Here is a 27553-nt window from a genome sequence, read left to right as displayed (position 1 = left end):
TTTACATGTATTTACATCCATTGAGTTATACTGGAAGACTACTATTGAAAAGGAGCATTGTTAGCTTATTTATATATTTACAGATGAAAAATTAAAGTTTATAAAATTATGTAATGTGTTGGGGGTGTAGCTCAGTGAAAGAGTATAGGCTTAGCAAACTCAAGGCCTGTGTTCTAGCCTCAGAAGTATAAAGAAGGAAAGGGGAGGTACATAACTAGGAAAACCCGTGTTAATAATAGACCTTGGATAAATGCAGTACAGAATCTAAACAAATACTTTAAAAATATTTATGTTTTGACTACTCTCTGAGTGACCTTGAAAGCTGAAATAGTACAGTGTTCTTAATAATTAGGAGGCAGGGGGAACTGAGACTTAGAGTATGGAGGACCAGCTTGTGCTATTTCACCTTCTTGTGGGATCTTAGGCAACTAGAAGTAAACCAGAAGTAACAATCATCACAACCAGTGATAATAGATGTGAGCAAAGTGTCTGGTAACTTGTAAATTATGGAGGATATCATATTTTAATAAACCCTCTCGTGTCATAAATCAGTTTTATATTTTCTCTTTTCCTCTTTTATTCTGTTCTTCCTGTCCTTTTTATCTCTCCCACATCTCTTGTCTACTGCTCATTCCTCTGCTCTTTTAGTAAGCAATTGGGAATGGTAGTAGTCAGCTTTATTCTATATTATTAACAATGTACAAAATGTCTAAAATGCAAAGATGTAGGAGAATTGGCGTTTTAAAGTAACAGATGATCTCACCTTTAACACTGCCATATTTCATTGTCCTTGCTTTTCATCCCTTTGATTTTCTTTTTTTCTCAGTCCAACCCTTGTCATAATGGAGGTGCCTGCCACTCCCTGTGGGATGACTTCTCCTGCTCCTGCCCTGCAAACACAGCAGGGAGAGCCTGCGAGCAAGTTCAGTGGTGTCAACTGAGCCCATGTCCTCCCATTGCAGAATGCCAGCTGGTCCCTCAAGGGTTTGAATGTAGGTAACATTCAAAGCTGTCATCCATCCAGGTTTGTTGGTACATTTCAATTGTCCCAACAAAAAATAGTGAACAAAGAATTCAGGCATAGCCAACTTAGAGAAAACTACGAGAGAAGTTTAATAGGCCTGGTGTGACCAAGATCATGACCAGAATGACCTCTGGAATGCATACTAGCCCGAGTTTCTGAGTGAGAAAATGGAACAATAAACCTAGCTCTTTATTTCAAGTTAATTTGTGAAGAACAAAACAAATGATACCTGCCTTTGCTTTCTCAGTACTGAGAATATGGAGTAAATGTGTACACATCTGGATCATTGCCATTGATTCTTGATTTATTGATTATGTCCATGGCCACCATGATCTAAAGCTTCCTCGACTATTAAACAGAGAGAACAACACCCACTTCACATGTTTCTTTGTGTATGCTTTTATGTGTATCGTGATGTGTAATAGGAACAGGCTTACCGTGTGTATAACTGTTCCCTTCCTTATGAACTGTTTTCCAGTCATGAGTTTGAACTAAATATTAGGGTTTATGTGTTGTCTTCTCCCTCGGATCAAATGATGCACAGTCCAAAATAGCCTGCTCTCTATGTCTGAATTAAATTAGAATCTCTTCTCATTTTTCAGTAAAGTACGCATCTAAGGATGTGCTCTAAAGTCCTCTACCTTCCAGTGTCAACAAGAAAGTGTTCTGGGAAGATAGAGCCTAGTAAAGCAACATAATCTTGAGCATACAACTCATAGTTTACCTCGAGTTTACTTGATCTCCCTGTCATAGCAAGATTTAAAACAAGACTTAAAATTTTACAACTCTCTCTAGATATAAGCATATTTATTGAAGGAAAGGCAATATGTAGAAGTGCATTAAGCATTACCCAGATCACAGCACGTGGTTTCAGGATCTTTGCTAAATAAATATACATAGCATGACAGACACTAAAGAGCAAATTAGATTGGTCATTTTAGCATTTGTTTAAGAATATATAATAAAATGTTTGTTTATGCCCTTTCCCTCCAGAATTTCTTCTCCAAACATGCTAAGAAAAACATTCAAATAACAGTGAAATGAAATGAGATCTTTAAATCTAGTCAGAGACTATATGTAAACTATAACTCCTGCATTATTCACTTATTTCTCCTGATGTGGTTTTTATATTATTTGACTTTCCAAAGCAAAAGGTAAAGTTATTTCCTAGACTATCTGTGCCCTTCCTAGCCTTGAGCAGATTTTTTCCAGCCTTGAGCAGACTGAACAGACCCTGAGCACTTGCCACAATGGACATTAACACCTAGGTGGAGTGGGCTGCCTTCCTTATACTTGCAACTTCCCACAGGAACTTAGAAAAATAGACTGCCTGCTGAATTTGCTTTGCAGCTTAATCCAGCTGGAACAAAGGATTGGCTGGTGGGCTTCCCCTATAAAAAGGAAGTGCTGAATATTGAACTTGGAGCCGTGACCAAAACCTTGTCTTGGCTTCATTCTTCTCACCCACCCTCTTCCACCCTCATCTCTTTTTCATTTCCAGCCCCCCCTTTCAGGTAAATCCAGTTCATCTATGGCCGCTGGATGATGACAGGTGGCGCCCAACAAAAGAGGGAATTATATCCCTGTACACCAAAAAATTATTCAAATCATGCCTTTTACTTTAAAATTTTAAAATTTGGATGTCAAGGAACTCTCTGAGTGTGGGAGGAGCAGCTACTGGCACCTCTGCCCTAGTTTTGCAAGGAAAAAAATGATGAGCTCCTAGAATGGCGATAGATACAAATATAGAAAGGATAGAAACTTCTATTTCCCATTGGCAAGAATCTCTAACCTCCTTGTCTGAGGTAGTCCTTCAAAACAGAGAGGACTTGATCTTCTATTCCTTCAACAGGGAGGACTATGTACAGCCCTCCATGAAGAATGTTACTTTTACATCGTTTGAAAGATATAGAAAACTTATGAAAAATATAGAACGTTTTTATGACCCCTAGACCTGAGCAAAAGAATGCAGGTTCACTAGTTCCAAAAAGCAGAACTAAATGTAAGATTTTAGGCCTTCACTGCCCTGGGATACATTCCACATTCCGGGAGGGGTACATTATCCCAGAGTCAGAAGACACTTGCCGGATTAACATTCAAGGGAGGAAAGGAGGGGCTAATTAACATTCCTCAGACCTCAGGGAAGACAACCCACCTGCAGGTGGGGAAGGCCCAAAGCAGAAAGACACATTCTTGACCACAAAGAAAGATTCAAGTCATCTGGGTGCTTCCAGAAACTAGCTGACTTTCCACTGTTTTTATGTTATGTTTCCTTGGTTACCCCTTCACCTCCTCCCCCATTTGTGGGTTCCCCTATATAAGACCACCCCTGACCAAGCTGTCTTGTCAATTCCTCTGCCCCTGCGTGGGTTACAAATTGACCATCAGTCGACTGATCCTGAAATATACCTCATGCTGTTGCATCAAGAATGGTGTCTCGTGAGTTATTGGGTGGCCATGAATTCCTGAGGCTTGAGGGAGGTCCTTCCTTCGTGGGGGAGTCTTACACAATCACTCAATAATAAAAAAGTATTCTATGGCTAATGTTATAGAAGGACTAGCCAAAAGGAAGAGAGAAAAAGGACAGAATCAGGGATGGTTTGAATCCTGATTCTCTACTTTCTCATGGCTTACAACTTTAATTTCTACACTGCTTGAACCATTAATTATAATCTTGTTGCTTTTAACCTTTAGACCTTGTATCTTGTACAGATACAGAAGAGGGGGCTGTGGGAGGTTTTGGGAGGAAGGCGCTAGAGAAGAACAAAGCTAAGACAAAGTTTTGATCAAGACTCCAAGTTTAATATTTAGCAATGCTTTTATATAGGGGAAGCCCAACAACCCATCCTTTGTTCCAGCTGGATTAAGTTGCAAAACAAGCTCAGCAGGCAGTCTACTTTTCTAGGTTCCTGTGGGAAGTTGCAAGTATAACCAAGGCAGATGACTCCACCTAAGGTTTTAATGTCCATTGTGGCAAGTGCTCAAGATCTATTCAGCCTGCTCAAGGCTGGGAAGGGCACATTTATCCACTTAGTAAAGTTCAATGAACTCTTACTACAGACCAAGCAATATTCTCAGCCAAAGGCCTGAGCAAACTCTTCTACATGACAGATGTCTGGTCCCATCCAGCTCACACACTAGAGCAGAATTAAGAAACAAGTACAAGGCCGGGCGGTGGTGGCACACGCTTTTAATCCCAGCACTCGGGAGGCAGAGGCAGGCGGATTTCTGAGTTCGAGGCTAGCCTGGTCTACAGAGTGAGTCCCAGGACAGCCAGGACTACACAGAGAAACCCTGTCTCGAAAAACCAAAAAAAAAAAAAAAAAAAAAAAGAAAAAAAAAAAAGAAAAAAAAAAGAAAAGAAAAGAAAAGAAAAGAAACAAGTACAAGCCCAGTTTGAAATGACAACAGGAGCTATGAAACAAGTCAGTGATAGGAGGAAACAAGGAAGGCCTATTTTAACTTGGACTGTCAAGCAAAGGTGACATTTCAGCAGAGAGCAACACTGAGGAGGTGCTGAGCATGGGGAACTCTGGAGAAAAGAATATTCCAGGTTGAGGTCTCAGCCAGTATTAAAAGCCTGTTTGGGACAAGCTTCTTGTTTTTGTGACTGTGGCATGTGAACGAGGGAGAGATTGTTGTGAACTTGAAGTAGGCATTTAAACAGGGTTAGAGCCCATAGACTTGAAAGGCGGCATTTAAAATTTATGTCTTGAACTAAGAAGAATCTGTGAGAGCCATCTTCAGAAACCACCGAAGTACGGAAACTAGGAAGCAATCCTCTCTATAATCAATGATGGTGGCTGGCACAGAACCTGGTGATGAAGGTCCTCAACCATCACGTTTTCAGGTCAATTGCTGCTGAAAAGTACAGAAAAAAAATGAGAACAGAAAATTGACCACTGGATCGAGGTCATTGTGACCTCGACAGGAGCAGTTTCAGTGAAGTGATAGGGACAAAGTCAGAGAAAACGGGAGATGAGAAAATTAAAACAAGTTTACAAAGTATCAAGTTTTTTGTGGTAATAAGAATAAGACAGCAGAACAGAAGGCAGGGAAATAACTACCAGGTCTCACTGGGCTCTTTTTTGTAAATTTTCAGCAATCACAGCATATTTGTATAGCATTGGGGGAAAAAAATAACAAAAATGGAAGGGAAATGTTGGTGCAGGGCCAAATAAAAAATGGGTACACATAAGAAAATGGCTAAAAATAGTGAAAATGGACGGAACCCAACACTAGACTTGACAGCCTGACCTCTAAAAGAAATAAGGACAGTGTGTCGGTTGCAATGTTGCAAAGAGGGTCAGCACAGACACTATTAATTAGGTTGATAGGTCTGGTAGAACGTAGGGGGTGGTGCTTCTATTTCTTCTCTTTTCTCAAGGTTGTATACAGACCATAAGTAGACATGGAGTTAGATATTTTAGGAGGTAGGTGTTATAAAATTATAGCAATTTTAATAGAGAAATGCAGTAAGATTGTCCAAAGTTCTATATTCACAGCAACAGGTGAACATAAGATGCTATTATTTTTCTATTTTTCTAACCACATGAAGTTACTTGGTTATAGATCGCTAGTTGGTACCTTGGCATGTAATTGGAGGTTTTTTTTACGGCATAAATCAATCCATCATTTGTGAATATTTTTGTTAACTGCACGGTGAGGAGCTCAATCAGAAGCCAGGGGTTATTGTTAACTAATTAGCAAGTTACCAAAACTAAGTTTGTGGTTTCTAAGTATTTAGCTTATGTTTAAAACGGATAATCAAGGCTTCCCTAATACAAGTCACTGGAAAACAATAATTGGTATTCCTGGAGATTTGAACTGAAAAGAAAGTTGAGAGTTGAATTCTGGGAGCACAATAGGCAGGTTTAACCTTCTAGTTTGGTGATTATCTTTTTTTACTGACCAAGTTACTCAGCTTCTGCAAATCTCAAGTTATTCTCTTGCAAAACAAGGACAAGAGTAACATCTGTATAAGACACAGCTTGATAGCAACTAGCACAGTATGTAATGTGTCAAACAACCTATGCAAACACCAGTGACATGATGCAATGGATGAAGTTGACAGTGAGTTTCACCTTTCCACTTTAGGTATTGCAAATGCTGTTTCCAGTGGATTAAGCAGAGAAATACTGTTCAGAAGCAATGGGAATATTACCAGAGAACTCACCAATATCACATTTGGTTTCAGAACGCATGATACAAATGTGATGATATTGCATGCAGAAAAAGAACCAGAGTTTCTTAATATTAGCATTCAAGATGCCAGATTGTTCTTTCAATTGCGAAGTGGCAACAGCTTTTATACACTGCGTCTGATGGGTTCACAACTGGTGAATGATGGCACATGGCACCAAGTGACTTTTTCCATGATAGACCCATTGGCCCAGACCTCCCAGTGGCAAATGGAGGTGGATAACCGGACACCTTTTGTGATAAGTGCAGTTGCTACTGGAAGCCTGAACTTTTTGAAGGACAATACAGACATCTATGTGGGCGACCAAGCTGTTGACAATCCGAAAGGCCTGCAGGGCTGTCTGAGCACAATAGAGATTGGCGGTATATATCTCTCTTACTTTGAAAATCTTCATGATTTCACTAGTAAGCCCCAAGAAGAGCAGTTTCTCAAAGTTTCTACAAATGTGGTACTTACTGGCTGTTTGTCATCTAATGCCTGCCACTCCAGCCCCTGTTTGCATGGAGGAAACTGTGAAGACAGCTACAGTTCTTATCGGTGTGCCTGTCTCTCGGGATGGTCAGGGACACACTGTGAAATCAACATTGATGAGTGCTTTTCTAGCCCCTGTATCCATGGCAACTGCTCTGATGGAGTTGCAGCCTACCACTGCAGGTGTGATCCTGGATACACCGGTGTGAACTGTGAGGCGGATGTAGACAATTGCAAGAGTCATCAGTGTGCAAATGGGGCCACCTGCGTCCCTGAAGCTCACGGCTACTCTTGCCTCTGCTTTGGAAATTTCACGGGGAGATTTTGCAGGTGAGCACAAAGTAGAGCGCAGTGTTTTGGGCTATGCTCTGAATTTTCATTGTGAGGCAGAGAAGCTCTCCCTGTTAAATGTACATCCATATGTGCTAAACAAGGCTGGTTTTGAGTGCTCCCATCATGATTTGATCATGCAAAGATGCAGTCGTATTGTGCAATATCCTACAGTGTGTGTTCTGTATAACTTAAAGAGTTATAACACAGCATAATAAGGAAAATGTAGGGCATACATCAATGCGAAGTGGCCTTTATATAATACTCAGCATGCCACTAAAATCTGTTCAACTTACCCATTTTAAAGAATTTCACGATTGTTTTCTAAAATTGCAGTGGTAGTCTATTGCTCTTGTGACCACCTCACTTGTATGCTATGAACACAGAGATTTAAAAAAATAATCTTTTAATCATGTTACTGTCATTGTTTTTGCTTTCCGCTTATTAAGTAATTGAGTGTGAGTCATTATAGGGAGGTGAGAGATTGTTATTAACGAATACTATATTCCAGGACGTGGGCAAGAATACCTGGAAGGGAGCAGATTGGCTGCCTGTAAACATCACTGTAATTCAGAGGTAGAGCATCGTGGCAAACATTACATGCATCCATTCCTGTGAGAAGTTGTGTTCATCTTCCACAGCACCTACTATTGTTCAGAGTTTCGATGGCAAGGCACAGTGAGAAATGCTAAACGCTCAGGTTATTTAATAGATGTTACTTCTTGCAAGTTAACAGAATCATTTGTCAATGAGCAGCCTGACTGGTTAAAACCAAAATTTAGGATACAAATTAAGAGTCTTACACAGTGACCATAGATAAGAAAATATATATGCCCTAGGAATGAGCTCTCTGAAACCTTTTTCTATCTGATTCATCAAAGTGAAGTTTTAAAGAATAAAGTTCTCAAAAGTCCCTTCTAATGAACTTTTCAGGTGCTATTTATTAAGCCAGGGTGTGTATAAAGCTGGAGATTTGCATTGGGAATAACTCTTTTAGAGCCAGCTGACATTCTTAACCGTTTCGGAATGTCCTTATGGCATTTTCTTTGTGAAGTAGAGTTATTAGGCTCTTTTGAAAAGACACACCTTTATACCATCATTCAGGTGGGCTTCTCCGTGTTAGCTTCAGGGCATGACAGGACAAATAATTTGCTCTCCACTTCCAGAATATTCATTATATTCATTCTGTATCTGAACACACACACACACACACGCACACACACATGCACACACGCACGCGCACACACACACACAGAGTGAAGGTCCTGGGCAACAATTTTTAAATCTGCTTTAAAATCGGCCCTTTCAAAGCCTAGGGTTTTGTCTAGCAGTGTTTTCTTAGCTTCTAACAATCTGTTCTGCTTTTTCTAAAGATTCTTCAGTGCGTCCAGCTTTGCGGCTGTACAAAGAGCCCCATGCTGAACTCACATGTTGTCACATTGAGTATTATACACAAACCGCCTGGACAGCACTTGGCTCGCGCTGTGCAAAACTATGAATTATGAGAGAGGGAGCAGGCAAGTCTTGGCAGGGCAACTGTAGTTCAGCTCTGAAAGCCAACAGAGAAATCACACGAGTGCCTGAGTACCAGAGTGGTCTCCTTGTTTTCCTGCCCTTTATAGAGATGCAATTTTCCTATGGCCTCTGTTGATTTATTAGAAAAGCAGCTGCAGTCCCAGCTATAGTGAGCTCCTTCCCAGCCTTAAATTTACTGCCACCCCATGGCATAGATCTTATCTCATGCACAAAAGCTGTGGAGAACAGAAGATGAATGACCATGCTGGTTGTGGTGGGCTCCAACAGGAGCTCTTTGCTGAAGAACATGGTGTTTGTGCAATGCAGAAAAATTCAGCATTAATTGTTCCTCAGCCTCAGAGTTAATTAGCCTAACATTGACAACATATATGAACTTCTCAAAACGATTTTTTTTTCTTGAACGGAATGAACAAGATAAACAGCTGTGGCCATTACTTTTATCTCTCTAGACACAGCAGATTACCCTCAACAGTCTGTGGGAATGAGAAGACAAACTTCACTTGCTACAATGGGGGCAGCTGCTCCATGTTCCGGGAGGACTGGAAATGTATGTGCCAGCCAGGTTTCACTGGAGAGCGGTGAGTGACACTGGAACGTTATGGATAAAAGTTCTGAGCTAAAGAACAGAGGGATTGCCCAGAGTTCATTTTCTCCTCCAATTTTTCATCTCAGTTCCCACAGGAAAAAAAATCTATGTTGAAATATAGGTCCAGACAGAATCAAGCAATAAAAAAGAAGAAAAATTACAGTGTAGGTCAAAGTATAGAATATTTTACCAGCCAAGACTTCAAATAAGAAAATACAATTTTTAAAATATATAATGTCTTATTTATTCTTTCCTGTAAGTACTTCTGGATTCATGGAGTCCTCCCTTCACCACACTAACTCTAATATATGATTTTAATATGGTTGCTTTTGAAGTAAAATAAAACACACCTAAAAGTTACCTTACATGATTAACTTAAACCCAAAGTGTATGTACTCCTTACCCAGGGAATTATTTCTTTCACAGGGAATCCCTCTAACTATTCACCTAGTCAGAGCTGGTCACTGAGCTCAGACAATCTGTGACCAGCTATAGATACAGGTAAAGTTGTGTATGCATTTGACTGGCTGGGGTGTAGTCAAGGGGAAGAAAGAATATTAGTCCCTGCTTTGATCAGATCTCCCAAGAGATCTCCATTCCCAAACAGGTAAAAACCAGGACTCTATGAACACAGGCAGATAAAAAGTAACCATTTGTTTAGCACTAATCCATCCACATAACCTTACAATATTATCCCTACATCTCAGAGCTTTGTAAGAAGATTTTATTGTTTTTATTGTGTGTGTACGTGTCTGTGTGTGTGTGTGTGTGTGTGTGTGTGTGTATGAAGGTGAATGCAGGTTAAGCGACAGATTGATGCTCAGTTGAATGTATGCAACAACGAAGCTTGGGCCGCCATCAAAGCTGGTACCGCTCTACTGGGAAAGCTGCCATGAATTCGTGAGTAAGAGTTTGCTCAGCACAATTAAAACAAAACACAGAATGTGTTTCTCCGTGACCTAGAATAAGGTACAGGCAGTTGCGGTACATGTGTGCAGAAGGAATGAGAGGAGTCATGTCCATGTTCCAGTCTATTACCCTATGGCATGCCTCCGATTTCACATCTTCAAAAATACTACAAATAGATCTTTGTCCTAAACATAGATAACTCTTTACTATCTTTAAATACTGGTTGCCTCTTGGCTTAATATTATCTCCCATTAATAGCACAATAAACAGTATCCATCCAACACCTTCAATTATTTTTCTTTGCAGTAAATATCTCCATTTCCTTTCATATACATCAGTTTTGAAAGTCATACTTGCCATTTAAATTACTGAGTAAGATGAGGGTGGGATTACTAATTTTCTCTTCTTCCCAGAGAGGAAGATTTTCTCCAAATCGACTTCACTGATACAAAAGTATTTCCAACAGTGAATGTGTATTTAATATATTCTGGTTTTGCAAACACATTAGGCATCATTAATATTAATTCAGGAGAGCCTAATGGCTTCACTTTAACTTTCCATATATTAATTATCATCTTTTTTGTTTGTTTTTACCTTGGTTTTTTTTTTCCCCCCCTTTGGGGAAAAGATCCCATGTGTAGCCCTGGCTTGTCTAGAACTTGCTACTAACAGAGTAGACTGGCCTCGAACTTGCTGCCATTCTCCTGCCTGTCTTGTCTCACTGCTGGAATTTGGGGAATGAGGTACCACATTCAGTCCTATTATTTTCTAATAAGAGCTCTCCTGCTGTGTACCATGCATATGGAGTATTCACTGCTTTGCTCAAAATAGAGATTGGTATGGAAATAAAAGTAGCCAGGAGGAAGGGCTGGGAATGTGCAGTCTCCCAAGGCCTAGAGCATCGAGATTTCCACAGTGGAGGATTCTGAGAAGCTATTGCGCCTGCTTAAGCTTCCAGCTTCACGCTGTCAGTCCAGCAAGTTCAGGTGATGGATGGTGTGAATGCTGGCCACCCAGGACACAGAATGCTTGGCAAGCTCCTGAGAGTTGTCAAGTTTGGCTGGGATCTAATCAGAGAAGCCTCCTTTCCAGCCCAGAAGCCAGGGCCATACAAGGAAAACAGTGTCTCAGCTATGCTCGGTATCCCTTGGATAAAGAGCTGTTTTCCTTGGAATGAGTCTCCCTTTCCCATCGCAGCACAGATCTCACAGCTCGTCCACCTCAGCCCTTGCATGAGAGCCTGGTGAGAAATCTCTGCACACACAGAAGTTCTACTTTGGCGAAAGTAGAGATTAAAAACAGTTTATTTCATAAATGGTTCTGCAGAGAGTTTCCTAAAGTAGTACGAATGCCTTTACCACTGTTCTGTTCCTGAGGCCTTAGCAGAGTATCAGTCATATGGTATATAAAACTACTGAACTAATCCATAGAGGGCCAGAACAAGAAGCCACGACTATATATAATAATATTCCAAAAACCTAGAACTGATTTGAAAACATTGATAGAAGGATGTCCCATTTGAGTGATCCAACCTTAATTGAACATTACACCATTGTATACAAAAATAGCAACATCACACACATACACACTCACTCACATACTTTCTTTACACATGTTTGCCATTTTTGTGTTTATAAATTAATTTTTTTTTAAATAAAAAAAAATGTTGGTAGGAAAGGAGGCAGGCAATACTTAAAGTACCTTAGAGTAGATGTTGCTTTTTTCATAAAAGTCATATAGGAAAACATTTAGAATGTTTAAAGTTCCTTGTCACTACTAGATTACAGATTTATTAACTGCTTTCTTACTTACTCTCATTCATGTTTAAACAAATGAATTTCAAAGGAAAATAATTCAACATCTCCTAGAATTAACCAACATCTTCTAGAACCTTCACAGCCTGTGCTTTCTCTGCCCCGTAGACTCCAGGCTGGCAAAGTCACACCACCAGTGTCTAACAAAGAAAGCTGGCATTTATAAGGTGTCAAACTAACCCATGCTCCTCAGGGAGGATTAGGACTTCTAAATATTTGCAGTTATTTCCTTATTCGAATTAATTCAATGTGTGCATTTGTGTAGAGAGAAATTTCCACAAAACCCAAAATGTATTAAAGGGCTCTTAAGGACTCTCTGAAATTATCCATTAATTTATGGATAATTCTCTGAAATTATGTGTTCAGTTGGACAGACTTGGTGATAACTCTGTGCCATGTTAGGAAGAGAGACAAACCATCACTCCATCTAACAGAACACTTACTCACCCAGCCTGGGGCGTCTGCTTTTGTATTCATTTTCAAGGTGTGAAGAAGACATCAATGAGTGTGCCTCTGATCCCTGTTTCAATGGAGGCCTGTGCAGGGACTTGGTCAACAGATTCCTGTGCATCTGTGACGTGGCCTTCGCTGGCGAACGCTGTGAGCTGGACGTAAGCGGCCTTTCCTTTTACGTGTCCCTCTTACTGTGGCAAAACCTCTTTCAGCTCCTGTCCTACCTTGTTCTTCACATGAATGATGAGCCCGTTGTAGAGTGGGGTGCACAGGAAAATGATTAAGAAGCATGTGAGCATTCCCAAGTGTAAGACACTGACTTGCAAGAAATACCTTGTCTCAGTGTAGGTCTCCAAGAAAGACAAGGGAAAATTAAGGAATCCATCTAGAGAGGTGGTTCTTAACCTTCCTAATGCTGTAATCCTTTAGTACAGTTCTTCCTGTTGTAGGGACCCAAACCATAACATTATTTTTGTTGCTACTTCATAACTGTAATCTCTCTACTGTTACGAATTATAATGTAAATATTCGTATTTACTGATGGTATTAAGTGACACCTGTGAAAAGGTCATTGACCCAAAAGGGGTCATGACTCACAGGTTGAGAAATGCTAATCTGGAGGCTGAAAAATGCATTTAAGCATACCACATGTAGTTTGGGTCTACAGAAGATATTTTCTTATTCTACCTTTTTAGATGCATCAGAAGAGGGCATCAGATTCCATTAAATATGGTTGTGAGCTACCATATGGTTTCTGAGAATTGACCTCAGAACCTTTGGAAGAGCAGTCAGTGCTTTTTCCAGCCCCTAAGAATGTTCTTAATACAGCCAGAAAGATCTCGCTGCCCAGTATACTGAGCCCTAAGGCATTGTCATCCTTAAAGCTTCTACACTGAATGGTTCTCATTACATTTAGAAAACCTTTTCTCTCCACTCCATATTAATTTGGTGTGTGGTCCTTCTTCTCATCAGTTATCTGTAACATGAACATTTAAAAAAAATCTCTATGAACATTTTTATAGTTGTGTGTGTCTTTCTACATGAAGAAGAGACGAGTTTATCTCCAGTAACATGGGGAAAAGATGAGTTAGGGACAGTGCTCACAATATTCTTCACCAGCATCATTTCTGATTCCATGGACCATCCTTTCCACCAGCAAATAGCAGAGAGCCTTTTCTTTATTTGTTTCTCTCATGTTTCCCCCTTTTCCATTACAACTGAAAACTTTGTTAGGTACTAACACATTTGTAGGAGGGTTGACTTTTCCATCAAGTTTTCCCTGGTTCACTATTTATGCTAAGTATCTGTGTAGGTGGGTATATCAATCCCACAGAAGTGTCATTAGTGTTCACTGAGGAGGAAATACTTTGCATGAATTCACGACACCACTGAAGTAACAGTGAGATGCCCTTCTGCGAACATGTTTGTGTCTTCAGGAGCCACCCTGGTTTGAAGGCATATGGGTAACTTTTCCTTTGTGTGTTATCAATGCTCACTGAGTCATGATTGCTTTAAGACAGAGCTTTTGCTGTGGCAATGACCAAGGTGAATCCAGATATGACAATCAGACAAAGGACAAGATGATGTACTTTCAAAGTAAGACCCTGCATTGATTAATTCTTCAGTACTTATAGATTTTACATAGCAACGTCCACCCGGTGGCAACCCTTTCACACAAGTAACAATGCTGAGCTCTTTCCTTCCTTCTCAGCATCTTCCTCCCATGCAAAGCATTGTGTCTACACCACTATTTCAGACAACCGCTTCTAAAGTCAGACTGTTGTAGCCAGAAAGGTAGGGAAAATGTTTCCAAAAATATTTGCATTCCTAAGTATCTGCAGTAAGTAGATTATAGTCAGAGACAATATGTAAGGTTTCAGGTTCACTCTCTTCTACACATAGCTTCAACTGTGTGCTTACAGACTATTCTGAATGTGATATACTCCCTACAGGATATATTTAAGGAGTATTTAACCACAATATCGTCCTCTGTATAGTTCTAATGCTTCTATTGTCACTGAAATTGTCAGTTGTTTTTCTGTTTTCCAACTGTCTTATTATCATTTGATAGCTTCTTGATAAATGCCCTCTCTATATTCTCCGTGTTTCTCTATAGTTCAAGTGTGTCTGTGTGACTAAGGATTCTCCTCACTTTCACAGAAAAATAAAATCTTTTCTTCTTTATGTTCTGTTTGACATTCTCTGGTGACACACGCCTTTGCTTACTTGGACTGAGAGATGTACAGTAAGTGATCCACAAGCAGGCACACTCACACAGACAAAGACACAGACACACCACCAGCAGCAGCAGCACCACCACCAATACCACCAGAAATAAGTATGAGTATTCATCTCTTGATTACTCCTTCCCCATACATGTCATTGCAAGTAAACACCATGACACCAAGGGCCAGGTTCCATGGACTTCCTTTGTTAGGCAATTGATTCTGTAGCTGCCCATTGAGAACAGACTCCAACAACCTCACTTGTTTTTACTGTTGACTTACATCATCTCTGACAAAGCTGGTCTTAGTTTGACCTAGTTATTAGGAAAGACCATCACACCTAAGGGACAAAAATTCACAAACTTGGTTTTTCATAATTCACATACATTCTTATGTATCAAATCTCTGTAATAGACTACTACATTTACTTGAAAAAACTCATTTCCCTTTGCTGATGTTTCATCTTTAACATCTGTATCACACCGGATTGTGATCAGGGTTGACTGTTTTCCTCCTTTGTGAGTATACACACAAGAGTGGATTTAAGCACTTTCTCTGTCTGCTGAAGGAAAAAGAATTAGAGGAAACAGGGAAACTTGGAGAAATGCCATGCTTTGATTGTAAAGAGAAAAGTAAATTCAGTTAGTTCTGGTACAGAAATCTGGGTCAGGATTGTGAGAAACCATTTTCAGTACATCATTTTTTTTCAACTACACTTTTTCAATACTACATCAATAAAAGTCCCTCCCATCCCAACTTTTTTTTTTTTACTAAGTTTTTCTGGAAGATCACTAAAAGAGAAGTTACTTAGTTCAATACTTCCAAATTAAGCTCTTTCTAAAAGTAAGACCATATACTATTTGAGTTCAGTAAGTTAAGAGAAGAATCCTGTTTCAACTACTAATGTCCTTTTCAATATATATTGTTTACTGCTCAGCATGGCCTTTAACACATACTCAACAAATGATGTAATAAGTACTTATGATATCCTTGCTAATTCCTGGGCCAACAGCCATGAATTAAACATGATGCTTACCCATATAAAGCCAAAAGGAACAGCAGGTGAGGAAGGCAGATAAATCAAGACAGGCAATTCTTCAGTCACTATTGTGATAGAAGTAAGTGTCCACTCTGTGACCTGGGAAGCAAGGAGGTTTTGTCCAAAATTAAAACTAGTCATGGAGAGTCAAGAAGACAAGCTTCACAAAGACTCTGCTGAGATTTGAAGGTAAGTAGAACCCTGGTTGGAAAGGAGAGGTGGGGAAGACAACAATATTCCAGGCAGGAAGAGCTGTGAAGATTGGATGGTGTGGCTGGAAAACAGAGGGGGAGCACAGTGAGCCTACACTGTACAAGACTGGGAGAATGAGTAGAAGTCATGGAAAGACTGGCTTTCCATCCTAAGAACACTGGGAGCCTATAAATACTTCAACACAAAAGTGACAATTAACACTTAAATTCTCAAAGATCACTTGAACTTCTTCTATATAGAAACTGATTAAGCCTGCACTAATGAATTCTTAACTAAGAGACTACTACAGTAACACAGACAAAGGAAAGGAGATTTTTGGACTACCAAAGTGTAGCACTAAATTCAGAGAAGGATCTCCATGAGCAAAGTCTGAAGTTGTATGACCTAATGACCATTTGCGACATGGTGTCATTCTAGAGTGATGGTTAGTTCAATATGGTGAAAGCTATTTGAAAGATTGATCCACTGAATAAATGAATGACTATAAAGCCCTGGAAGACAACTGCAATGTGATTTATATGTGTCGCTATTTTAGACTTGATATCAAGAAATAAGTCTGGGCTTAATATATAAACTTGAGAGTCATACATTAAATTTTATGGTTTTGTGGATACCCTGTACGAGGCATGTGTAGTATTTGTCTGTTGTTCTACAATGGTGCTACCTTAAAGTAAAAGCAGTACACACTCGTCACCTGGATGCTGTGCTTAGGGTCTCATTCTCTGACCTTTGCTATATTCCATGGATTAGAAGCCTGAGAACTCTCATCTTCACACAGAGAATGTATGCAAGGGCTAGAGCACTGGGTGTATCTCAAAAGTTTATCTGCCATGCCCTCACTGGTCACCATATCTTCATTCTGAGCTACAGTCTGCATATTTTTTAATTAATTTTTTAAAAATTAATCATCCATTTGTTTATGTATCAAATGATATACCCCTTCCCATTTACCTCTCCACAACCTTCCCATCCCATCCCCCCTTTCCTCACTCCTCTTTGCCTCTATGAGGGTGCTCCCCCACCCACCCAGTCCATCCCAACACTCCAGCATCTCCCTATGCTGGGGCATAAGACTCTACAGGATGGAGGGCCTCCCCACCCAATGATGTCAGATAAGGCCATCCTCTGCTACATATGTATCTGGAGCTATGAATCCTCCCTGTACACTCCTTGATTGGTGGTCTAGTCCCAGGGAGCACTGGGTGGTCCAGCCAGCTGACATTGTTCTTCCTATGAAGTTGCAGTCCCCCTCTGCTCTTCCAGTCCTTCTGCCAGCTCCCCCACCAGGGTCTCTTGAGCTCAGTTTGATGGTTGACTGCGAGCGTTCACATCTGCATTGGTCAGATCTTTGTACACTGATAATCCATTTGTAATGAAACACTGGTGGTTTGCCATATTTTCGTTACCTTTGCAATTTCTATACATTTTACTTTCTTCCAAATCAACAGTTTCATCTGTCAATGTTTTAATGTTTTCACTGTATTACTACCTTTTTATTGGATATTTTGTTGATTTACATTTCAGATGTCACCCCTTTCCCCATTTCCCCTCCCTTTTATTTTACTTTAAAATGATTACGAATCTGCAGGTTCGTCCGTTACAGGCTGTTCTAACATTGTAAGTTCTTCAAGTGTTCATCCACTTGTTTTTGTTTTTGTTGAATTTTACACGTGACAGAATTTGTCTTCCAGTGGTTTGTAATTGTCATTGATGACCACAGCTCATGAAGGTTCCCTTCACTCCTCGCCGAGAGTGAGTCTTTGTATAGCAAGTCATATACAGGCCTTCTTAATCTGGACCTTTTGCTGAGAACTTGAGTTTCATATCTCTAATCTAGCTTACTTTCATATCTTCCATTTAGCTAGTCTTACAGCATCAGGGTTGTGAATATGGCTTCCACAACTGATTTTGGTGGGAACTCTTTATACATCATTACTCAGCTGCCTCTCGAGCCTCAGTTCTTTGCCACCATCTCATAACTACTTCATAGCTAGGCAGAGGTCTTCATCTTCAGCTTTCTAGCATTTGAATAGGTTTCTCTTTACACTCTTAGTTCCTTCTTTCTCTGACAAATTCCTAGACTTCCTGCAAACTGGGGTGTAATAAAACTTCTCTAGGACCCTGCCCTAGCAGAAGTTCTGGTATTCTTCACATCTTTGTTACTTCACTTTGGGCTTCTTTTTATTGACCATAATGTGATCCTCTAAACATATGCTCCCCCCAACACACACACACACCACTCAACAATAGACTTCTCTAGGTCAAGGACTATCTAACACATCTGCCACAATGATAAGAGAATTGTCACTTTACAGTAACCATGGATCTTGAGAAGTAAAACTACTTTCTTTTCTTGATAGTTTGACTTTTAATGTGGATAAATGCTTTTTCTGAAATGAACCTTGCCGTGATATCATAGCAAGTGAGAGCACGTGAAGCTTTGATAATGCAAATAAGGAGCTTTGCTTAAAGGTTTAACAATGTCACAAGGGCAGGAATTGTGTCAGTTTGTGCTTGCTTATCCTTTAGTTGTATATTATAATAGCTGCCCTAAAGCTTGGCTAATTCCTGTACCTGAGTCATATTGAACTTGGTCTCCCTCAGTTAAATGTCCTCCTCCACGTGGCAATAGTTTTTTTCTCTTTCTTTCTTTCTTTCTTTCTTTCTTTCTTTCTTTCTTTCGCAGTTTTTTTTTTGTCTTTGCCTTGTAATTTTGGGTTACATCTTGAGTATTCTAACCTTGCATATTCTAACTCATGGTATAAGAGACTAAGAATTGTTTTATACTCCTCCAAAACAAACGTTTTGATTTAGCAAGCAGTCAACTAGCTAAATTAAAACCTCAATACTGGAGTAGTGCTGTCTTTGGGATGCACAGTACACGTCTTTGCTCATCTCTCCCTGTAGCAGGAGAGTTTGTAGTCTGCATGCACACACACTTTTCATGGTCTATCTGGCAATGTGAGAGGAAGCAACTTTTTCCAGAATTACAATGTATCTCCATAGCTCTACTCTTTCTAGAATTTTCTGATTCAATTTTCAGTTTCTGTCATAAACCTTTTTAATCTTATTCTCTAAGCCTTTAAGACTGCAAAATTCACTTCAGTTTTAGTGAACCGAGGACTGTATTCAGAAAACAAGCTGAACAAAATGAAACTCACCAGTGTCCTCTGCCCTTTGAGCTCAGCTCCTCTATAGCCCATACATACTTCTGTTAACAGTGTTCTACAGGTTGCTCTTTGCCATCCTGTCCACATCTTAATAGTTAGTAACCAAAGACTGGTATCACAAAAATCACCTGAAGGGGAAACTAAGATTTTGAGTAGGTCATGTTGATTCCCCTCTTGTCTGTGCTGTCAGGTCATCTCTGAAGTCCAGGTTTTCCTTTGGGGCATCACATTCAAAGGGAAGCATCAGGGATGTCTAGGACTGTGCAAAGGGCATCTTAGAAATAATAGGAGGATAAAGGAATGGTTTCTCCAGAAAGCACAGGCTGAAAGGAAGCACAAACATCACTTTCAGCTTCTAGCCGTTACCATTAGAGTGTAAACAATAGGCTTGCTTTTATCAAAACCAAGAGAAGAAATAAGACACGGGGATATCATTTACATGAAGATTTGGAGTCGGCATGAACAAAAATGAATGAGCATTAGAATTCTTTAGCAACGTTCCGAATTGATTTGCAGCAATGTGAACTCCCAGCCTAGAAACCGTCAAATAGAAACTGAGTAACGAGGCCAGGGGTCTTGTCGAGAATACTTGCACACTGACTGGGAGAGCTGCATAGACTTGGCAGGTTTATAAGCACCAACCACAAACTAATTCAGCACAATTAGTGCGTTTGCATCTTAAAAATCTTGTTAAGGTTGCATTGTGTGTTATCTATGACAGCAGAATGGTGGAGTTGGATGAGAACAGAACTTTTCACTCAACTAAAACTTGAGGGAGAGTGTAGCTTGTCGGGCCAAACAGCTGACCCAAATCTCCTGACCCTTGGGGGAAAGGGAGGGTTGGGAAAGATACATCTGTGAATTTCAGATCATTGACAGGTTATAGTGAAGAAATGTTTGAGAATGAGGAATCTCCTTTAGAATGTATTTCTAGGCACACTGATGATTTATTATGCTGGTTTCTTTGAAATCGAAACCCACCCGCTTTGTCTATTTAATACCCCAAAGGCACCTTTATTCAGAAGAAAACCAGACTGAGCTATAATACTTCATATACACAGAGGAGGTTTTTCTGAGCAACACTTGGGGTCTGCACTGTTCCACAATCGATCACTTTCAGGCAGGATCTGCATAAGACCAGAGCCCAGGTCCAGGAAAGTATAGCACCATTGGGAATGTTTAGTTGAATGTTCTTTCTTTCTTAAATCAGTAGGTAAAATAATGGTATTGGAAAAATATTCTATTGTAAAGTGTAGGAGAGTTCCTGTTGGAAGATTAAGTTAATGTTCATTCAATCATTATTGAAATACATATCTCTAAAATATTGACATTATAAATATAGTACATGAGCATTTCATGTGGCGCAGTCCACTGCATGTGTTTCTGATATCTGCTAGGATGCTGTTTCTCCTGAATTCCGAGTTAATAATGAGGAAGATTGTATTAAAGGGTTTTAAAGGGTTTTAGCAACTGTCAAATCCAACTCATTTTAATATTAAAGAAAAAGAAGCTAAGTAAGGAGAGGGAGTGCCTGGATTAAGTTATAAAATATCAAATAGTAAGGTTGAGGAGTTGGCACAGTGGTTAGAAACAGTTTCTGCTCCTTCAGGGGACAAGAGCTCTGTCCCATGTCCTACATCTGATGGCTCATAACTAACTACAGCTCCAGGTCAGCAGGTGGTTCTTTCTGGTCTCTACCAGCACCCCAACACATGTGAGCATATGTACACATACATACACACACACACAAATCTTTATAATATCTGGTCTCCCAACCCACTATTCAATATTCTTTCCTTCTCTATGCTGACACAATAAATCATTTCTTTCAGGCAGGCTACAAATGGGGTTCTTTTTGGAGCCTAGAACACTGCACTGCCTCTACATACTGAACTAAACTTAAAAGAATAAAAATGCATAAAACCCAATCAACATTAAATCTATGTCCACAGGAATAATCTATGTCAGTCTAAAGATACCAAAAACACCCTGAAGGTTGATATAATGAAAATTGTCAATCATTATTATTTAATGATTTTATTACTTAATGAGGGTGATTTTAACATTTTATCTATGTACATAAAACTGAACAGTGTACATTTAACCCAGTTTACTGGGGAGTTATTTGGCCTCTGGCTTTTCCAACATGACAATGCGAGTCACGGATTTTGGCCCAGGACATTCACTCTCCAGTGGTGGCAGACCTCATCCTTTCTGTCATTGTAATTGGTCTTCTTAGCTTCCACATGCTTAACCAGAGCTCCTTTGTCTTCAGAGTTAACCTGTGTGAGTGGTACAAGTCTGTGGACTAGCAGCTGAGCCTGGCTTTCCCCTTGATGACTGGAATGTATTAGGAAAGATATATTACATGGCCCCCATCGTGTGACACAGGGTAGGCAGGAAGACCATCACCTCATCCTGAAGAAACAACACAAGCTGAACCTTCTTGTTCTTCAGCAAGGTGGAGTCTGTATTGACCTCTACTCCAGGGACAGGTCTCTCTTCGTGGGGATGACCTCTTTTGCCATCATCTTTCATCTCAGTATGGGCCAGAAGCCTTTGCTTCTTCTTCTTTGCCTCTGGCCTATACTTGTGGGCAAGCTTAAGCTGCTGGGTAGCTGTTTGCTTGTCCAGGGCCTGAGTGAACAAGTTAACAGCAGGAGGTACTTTGAACAACTCTTGGAGAATGCCCCTTTGCTGGCTGCAGACTGACTTAACGGGGTCATTTGCAAAATGAATGGGGTCTCTGGGGCTAGATGGTTCTGTCCAATACTGAAGTTGTTAGGCCCTTTCTCAAACAGGATTCACCAACTTTTTAGCCTCCTGTTTCTTCATGGCTGCAGGGTCTAGAGCCACCTTCTTCCCCAGGTCCTTACTTTCTTTGGTCATTTTGTTTAGCTGGATGAGAGAGCTTGTTTTTTGTTTGTTTGTTTTGTTTTGTTTTTTTTTTAAATCTTAAGATCCTAGAAAGTGAAAAAATAAAGCTTAATCTAGCCTGATGTTATAATAGAAGGTTAGGAAACACAAAAGGTGCAGGAAACCCTCATACTATTCCTTTAATAAATATTCACAACTTCATGAGACACATATTATAATATCCATCTTAAAGATGAGGAAAATGAAATTCAGAAGGGTGTAGCATCTGGTCTAAGGTTACACTGCAAACAGATATTAAAGCAAGGCTTAACATCTGGGAATATTTGATACCAAGCCACAAATCTCCCTACTGTGCACCATTACATACTTACAGTCTGTGGTATTGAGCCTAAGGTCCCACACAAGCTACGCAAGTACTCAACCTCTAAAATATATCCCACAGGCATTTTTAGTTTTTATTTCTTTTAAAAGAGGCTAAGTTTTCCAAATTGGCCTTTAATTCACTCTGTAGCTCAGACATATCTTGAACTTACGATCCTGCCAATCAATTTGTGATCTTCTTGCCTGTTAGTGTCTGAAACACCAAACCTAAACCACTAGGCTGGCTTTGCTGCACAATCCTATAGATTGATTTCTAGGTAATTTACTTCCATAAACTTGTTTGTTTACCATTAATTTGTATCAAATAACTGAAGCATAAAAGAAGAAAATGTAGTTTTTTTTTTATAATTTAAAACTTTATAATTTGGAATTTAGAATGTGTAAATAGGGCTTGTATAAAGAAAATTTTGAAATATTCCACTTTCTTCCACTAAAACATTCTTCAAAAATGTAGAAATGGGAGAGAGTCTGCTGCAATTTGAAATAATCAATATATGCATCTACACAAACTATTTTCAATTTAAGAAAGATTGAATTTGTAACTTACCAAATTTCTCTGTCTTACAATAATCCTGAGAGTGGTTTGTATCCTCATTTTACAGTGAACAAATGGAATATAAGGGGAATATTATGCCTGTGGGGTTAGCAAACTTTTCATTTCCAAATTTCATACTCAAGAAAGAACTGTGATCTGTGAGCCAAGACCCAGGAAACGGAGCATGGGGGGATGAATATAGATTTCCCTGACACTGTGAACCAGACAGTGTGGCAATGCTCAGCCCTTTTCAGTTCAGCCCCAAAACTTTGTCCCTTTGGTATCTGTTGCCATATTTCCAGAAGGCACAAGTAATATATATATATATATATATATATATATATATATATATATATATGGGAGAGGGGGTGCCAAGGAAAACAAATGGAAGAGACGTGAGAAGGGAACAGATGCATCTAGTGGTGAGGTCCGTCTTTATCCTAGCTGCACAAAGAACAAGACATACATAGAAATTAATGGACGTGTTAATCTGAGGAAACTTTGGAAGCCTCAGAATTTGAGGATGTGAGCATTCATGGAGGCCTAGGAAGCACAGCAAGTGGTAAGAAAATCTCCCTCACATAGTGAAAATAAGCTTATAGAAAACATTAACCCACTAGAATGAGGCCGAAAATAAAAATAAATGCAGCAAGGGCACGGAACCATTTATGAGTGACAGAATCATAAATCGTTTCTGAAAGGGTAGAGTTGTGTTTAATTGCTGAGGCTGATGTCAAGGGCAATGCTGACTGGCCCACATCCTCAGGCTCTTCCTGCAAACGGAGCCCTGGCCAGTGGCACTGCCATCTGAGGCTGTGTGGCGATGTCTTGCACTCTAAATTTGGCCTGCAGAAAGAAACACCCAGAATGACATTCTTTTCAAATTATAATTTAAAAGAAACACTGTCACTCATCCCAGAATCTTCACTAATTAGTGTTTTGTTTTGTTTTGTTTTGTTTTGTTTTTGAGACAGGGTTTCTCTATGTAGCCCTGGCTGTCCTGGAACTCACTCTGTAGAGTAGGCTGGCCTCAAACTCAGCAATCTGCCTATCTTTGCCTCCCAAGTGCTGGGATTAAAGGTGTGCGCCACCACTGCCCAGCTCACTAATTAGTATTTTGGGAGCAAGTAATATAGCACTATATATTTGTCCAAAGAGGATAAAGGACCAGCAGGTATATCACAAGATGTTTAGCATCACTAACCATACGAGGACTATAAATCAGTACCACAGTGGGACACCTTATACATGTTAAGATGGCTATTACTAACCAAAGAAAGGCTAGCATGTGCTATTTAGAATGAAAAGAAACCAGAACCTTTGAACCTGTACTTCTGAGAATGTAAAATGATACAGCTACCACAAAACATTAAAAACATAATTATCATTATTAACTAAATTATTAAAGGAACACTTCCTTATAATTCTGCCTTTATCTCCACCAACACTTTTCCCTCACAACTTCAGGCAATTGTGTTTCAGACCCAGTGAATTCATTGAGTGCAACCTGTCTGTGCATGGTCAAAAGACAACTGACCCAGGTATGGTTGGTCAGTCTCTCAAGGCCTGCATCTTTTAAGAAATCTAACTTTTCTTCCCCAAGCAGCCAGTAGCTCCTCAGGTGGGGACGGAACATCATATGCCCCTCTTCTGTTCAAACTGGTGGCTTGACTTTGTGCAGGTCTTGTGCATACAGTGTCAATCACGATGAGTTCATTACAGCAGCGTTGTCATATCTGGCGATGTCTACTACCTCTGGCCCTTGCAATCTTTCTGTCTGCTCTTCCTCAATCATCTCTGAGCCTTATGGAAAGATGGCATAACATAATGTCCCATTTAGAGCTAAATACTCCATAATCTTTTATTCTCTGTATATTGACAGATGTCAGTATCTGTATTAATCAACATCTACTGCAAAAATAAGCTTTGATGAAGATTAAGGGATGCACTAATATATGGGTATACATATAATAACTTAGGATAGAGTTTATTTCTATGCCCATTTAGGAGACTAAAATTATTATGCTCTCTCCCATTGTCTGTGACCTAGACAGGTGGAGGTTTGGTGCCCAGTTAACAATACCAGACATGAGTTTACATGTGAAGGTCAAAAGACTACTAGCAGGAGACTGTTCTTTCAATTCATCATGTGGATTCCAGGGATTGAACACAGGATGTCAGAATACGTAGCAAGTGTCTTTACCTGCTCACCGTCTTTCCAACTCTACTTCCCTTATTTTTGCTTTATGAGAAATGTTGGCATTGGTATTATCACTCAAACATAGAGTTGCGACCACTCAACCTGCGACCTTACTAGTATGCAACAGATTAATGCCATGGTCTTATACAGTGGAGTGCAGAATGGCCTTCGCTTATCTTAATTTTAAGTTTCAAAAAGGAGCATATAATTTTTTATCTTATTTTTTGATGGTTTTATACATGTATATAGTGAATTCTAGTCTTTTTTTCAGACTTCTTTCCCTCTCTTACACTGTTTTTCTCTCCTGATGAAACCCTTCTACTTCCCATTCTATGACGGTTATCTTTTCCACTCAACTGTTAGATACAGATTAGTATCATTTGAATTGCTTTAATCTATTTAAAATTAATTCAAGTTCTATTTATGCTTTATAATTGCAGCACTAGAGACCAATACAGAAGAATCACAAGCTTAAGACCATATTGACCTATAGGCTGTTCAGTGTCAGCTCAGGTTGTATAGCAAGACCATTCAGAGAGAAAGAAAAAAAGAGTAAAAAATAGTAAGAGAAAAAAGACCAAAGGAAAAATAAAAAAGCCATTAAAAGATGAAATTTATGCAAAGAAGCAATATACAGAAGTATAGCATCTAAAAACAGAGGAGACTTTTGTATTAAATTCTGTTCTTATTGTTTTTGTAAGAATGTATTGGGTTGTTCTTACAGAAATTGCATTCGACGTGTTGATTTGAGAAGTCTACTCATAACAGTTCCATTGTCTAGTTTCAGAATCATGAGTACAGCTACTTCCATGTACATCTAACATTTTCTTTATTGTTATATTTGACTAAATTACAAAGGAAAATAGAAAATATATATATATATATTATATATATATATATATATATATGTGTGTGTGTGTGTGTGTGTGTGTGTGTGTGTGTGTGTGTGTCTTTTTTCAATTTGACAAAGCTCATATTGGTGCCTAATGGGTGAATAAAATCAATTCTAGTTGATACCTAACATTTGAGGAAATGTATTTTGGAACTAGGGCTAGTGAGATGGCTCAGTGACTGAATTCCTTGGCATGCAAGCAGAGATCAGGGGTTTGGATCCCTAGTACTCTCATAAATACCTGACTGGCTTGGCCACCTGCCTGTAACTCTGGCCTCAGAAGGACAGGGGACCCATGGAACAAACTAGCAAGACTAGCCATATATATTTAACAAGCTCTGGGTTTGGCGGAGTGATGTTGCCTCAAAGAACAAGGCCATAAGGAAATGAGGAAGATTCCAGCACCAACTTTTGGCCTGAACACTCACACGCACATACATGTGCCCACATAACATACACAGGCACACACATATTCATGCTCACATCACACACATTCACTTGAGGCGAAGTAAAAGAACAAACAAACAAACAAAAAATCCCAATATGTCCCTTTGAAGTTTCAACAGCCAACCTCAGATTGGGAACATAGTAAATACTAACAAATAATTAGCTAATTGATAAAATGAGTGCTTTTATAGCTCAGACGTCAACTATAGGGATGTTTCTAGCCTTAACACCCCTGTCTTTGTGTTGAGATCCCTTACTGTTATTAAATTAAGGTGGAAATAATAATATATAAGTGCAGAACGGTGATCCACTTTTCTTTTCTAAAAAAGGGCAAGGCTTGATCAGGAGTGACCTCTGTACTATGACTGTGCCTTGGGAATCAATGAAGCAACACTGCCCACCAGAGTATCATTACCACCAAAGATTTAAGTTCTTGGAAATTACATTGTTCATGTGGAATTGAAATTTCTTATAGATTTTTTTCCAGAACCAATCCTAAAGAACGTTTAGATCATAAGACATAGCTTCTGACATAATTACAGATACCCAAGGTCCTTTCAGACATTTGACTCAATTTTCTCTACATTTATATGAGCATTTCATTATATCAGTGGATGAGGTTGCGTGAAATCTTGGGGATTTGAAAAGAGAAAGGTAATTTCTCATATACATACATACATATATATATATATGTATGTATACATATATACACATACATATGTGTATATATGTATATATATATATATACATATATACACACATACACCACACTACTTGTCTCTTACTGGTTTACAGCAGGTGGATTAAAGGATTACATATGTATATTAATGATCATATATATACATATACATATACATACACATACATATATGTGTATATATATATATATATATACATATATACATATATACATATATACATACATACATATATACACATACATATATGTGTATATATTATATATACATATATGATCATTAATATACACATGTAGCCCTTTAATCCACCTGCTGTAAACCAGTAAGAGCCAAGTAGCATGGTGCCCATTACTGTTCATAAAACCTTGTTTTATTCTTCTCTGCCTAGTGAAACATATTTTTCTTCAAAACCTTCCAATAAAGAATTCTTTGCTCAGTTCCCGCCATCCCAGTTTGTAGTGTCTGTTCCTTGAGCAACACTCCGCTGTTGTGCATTTTATGATCAGAGATGCCTCAAATTTGAGGAGTGTTTACTCTGAATCGTTATGTA

The 27553-nt window shown here is 39.2% G+C and overlaps 1 protein-coding gene across 1 annotated transcript in view; it reads left to right on the top strand.

Annotated features, from left to right (window-relative positions):
- Window positions 1-27553, top strand: part of Crb1 (crumbs cell polarity complex component 1) — a 136009-nt gene that overhangs the window by 88354 nt on the left and 20102 nt on the right. The window contains exons 7-10 of the mRNA XM_076941738.1: window positions 827-992; window positions 6122-7028; window positions 9014-9142; window positions 12358-12484. Coding sequence (XP_076797853.1) covers window positions 827-992; window positions 6122-7028; window positions 9014-9142; window positions 12358-12484 — 1329 coding nt within the window. The remainder of the gene's footprint in view (window positions 1-826; window positions 993-6121; window positions 7029-9013; window positions 9143-12357; window positions 12485-27553) is intronic.

Source organism: Arvicanthis niloticus, chromosome 10, assembly GCF_011762505.2.
Source record: "Arvicanthis niloticus isolate mArvNil1 chromosome 10, mArvNil1.pat.X, whole genome shotgun sequence".
In the NCBI taxonomy this organism is placed as follows: Eukaryota; Metazoa; Chordata; class Mammalia; order Rodentia; family Muridae; genus Arvicanthis; species Arvicanthis niloticus.
This window is presented reverse-complemented; position numbering and strand designations above follow the sequence as displayed.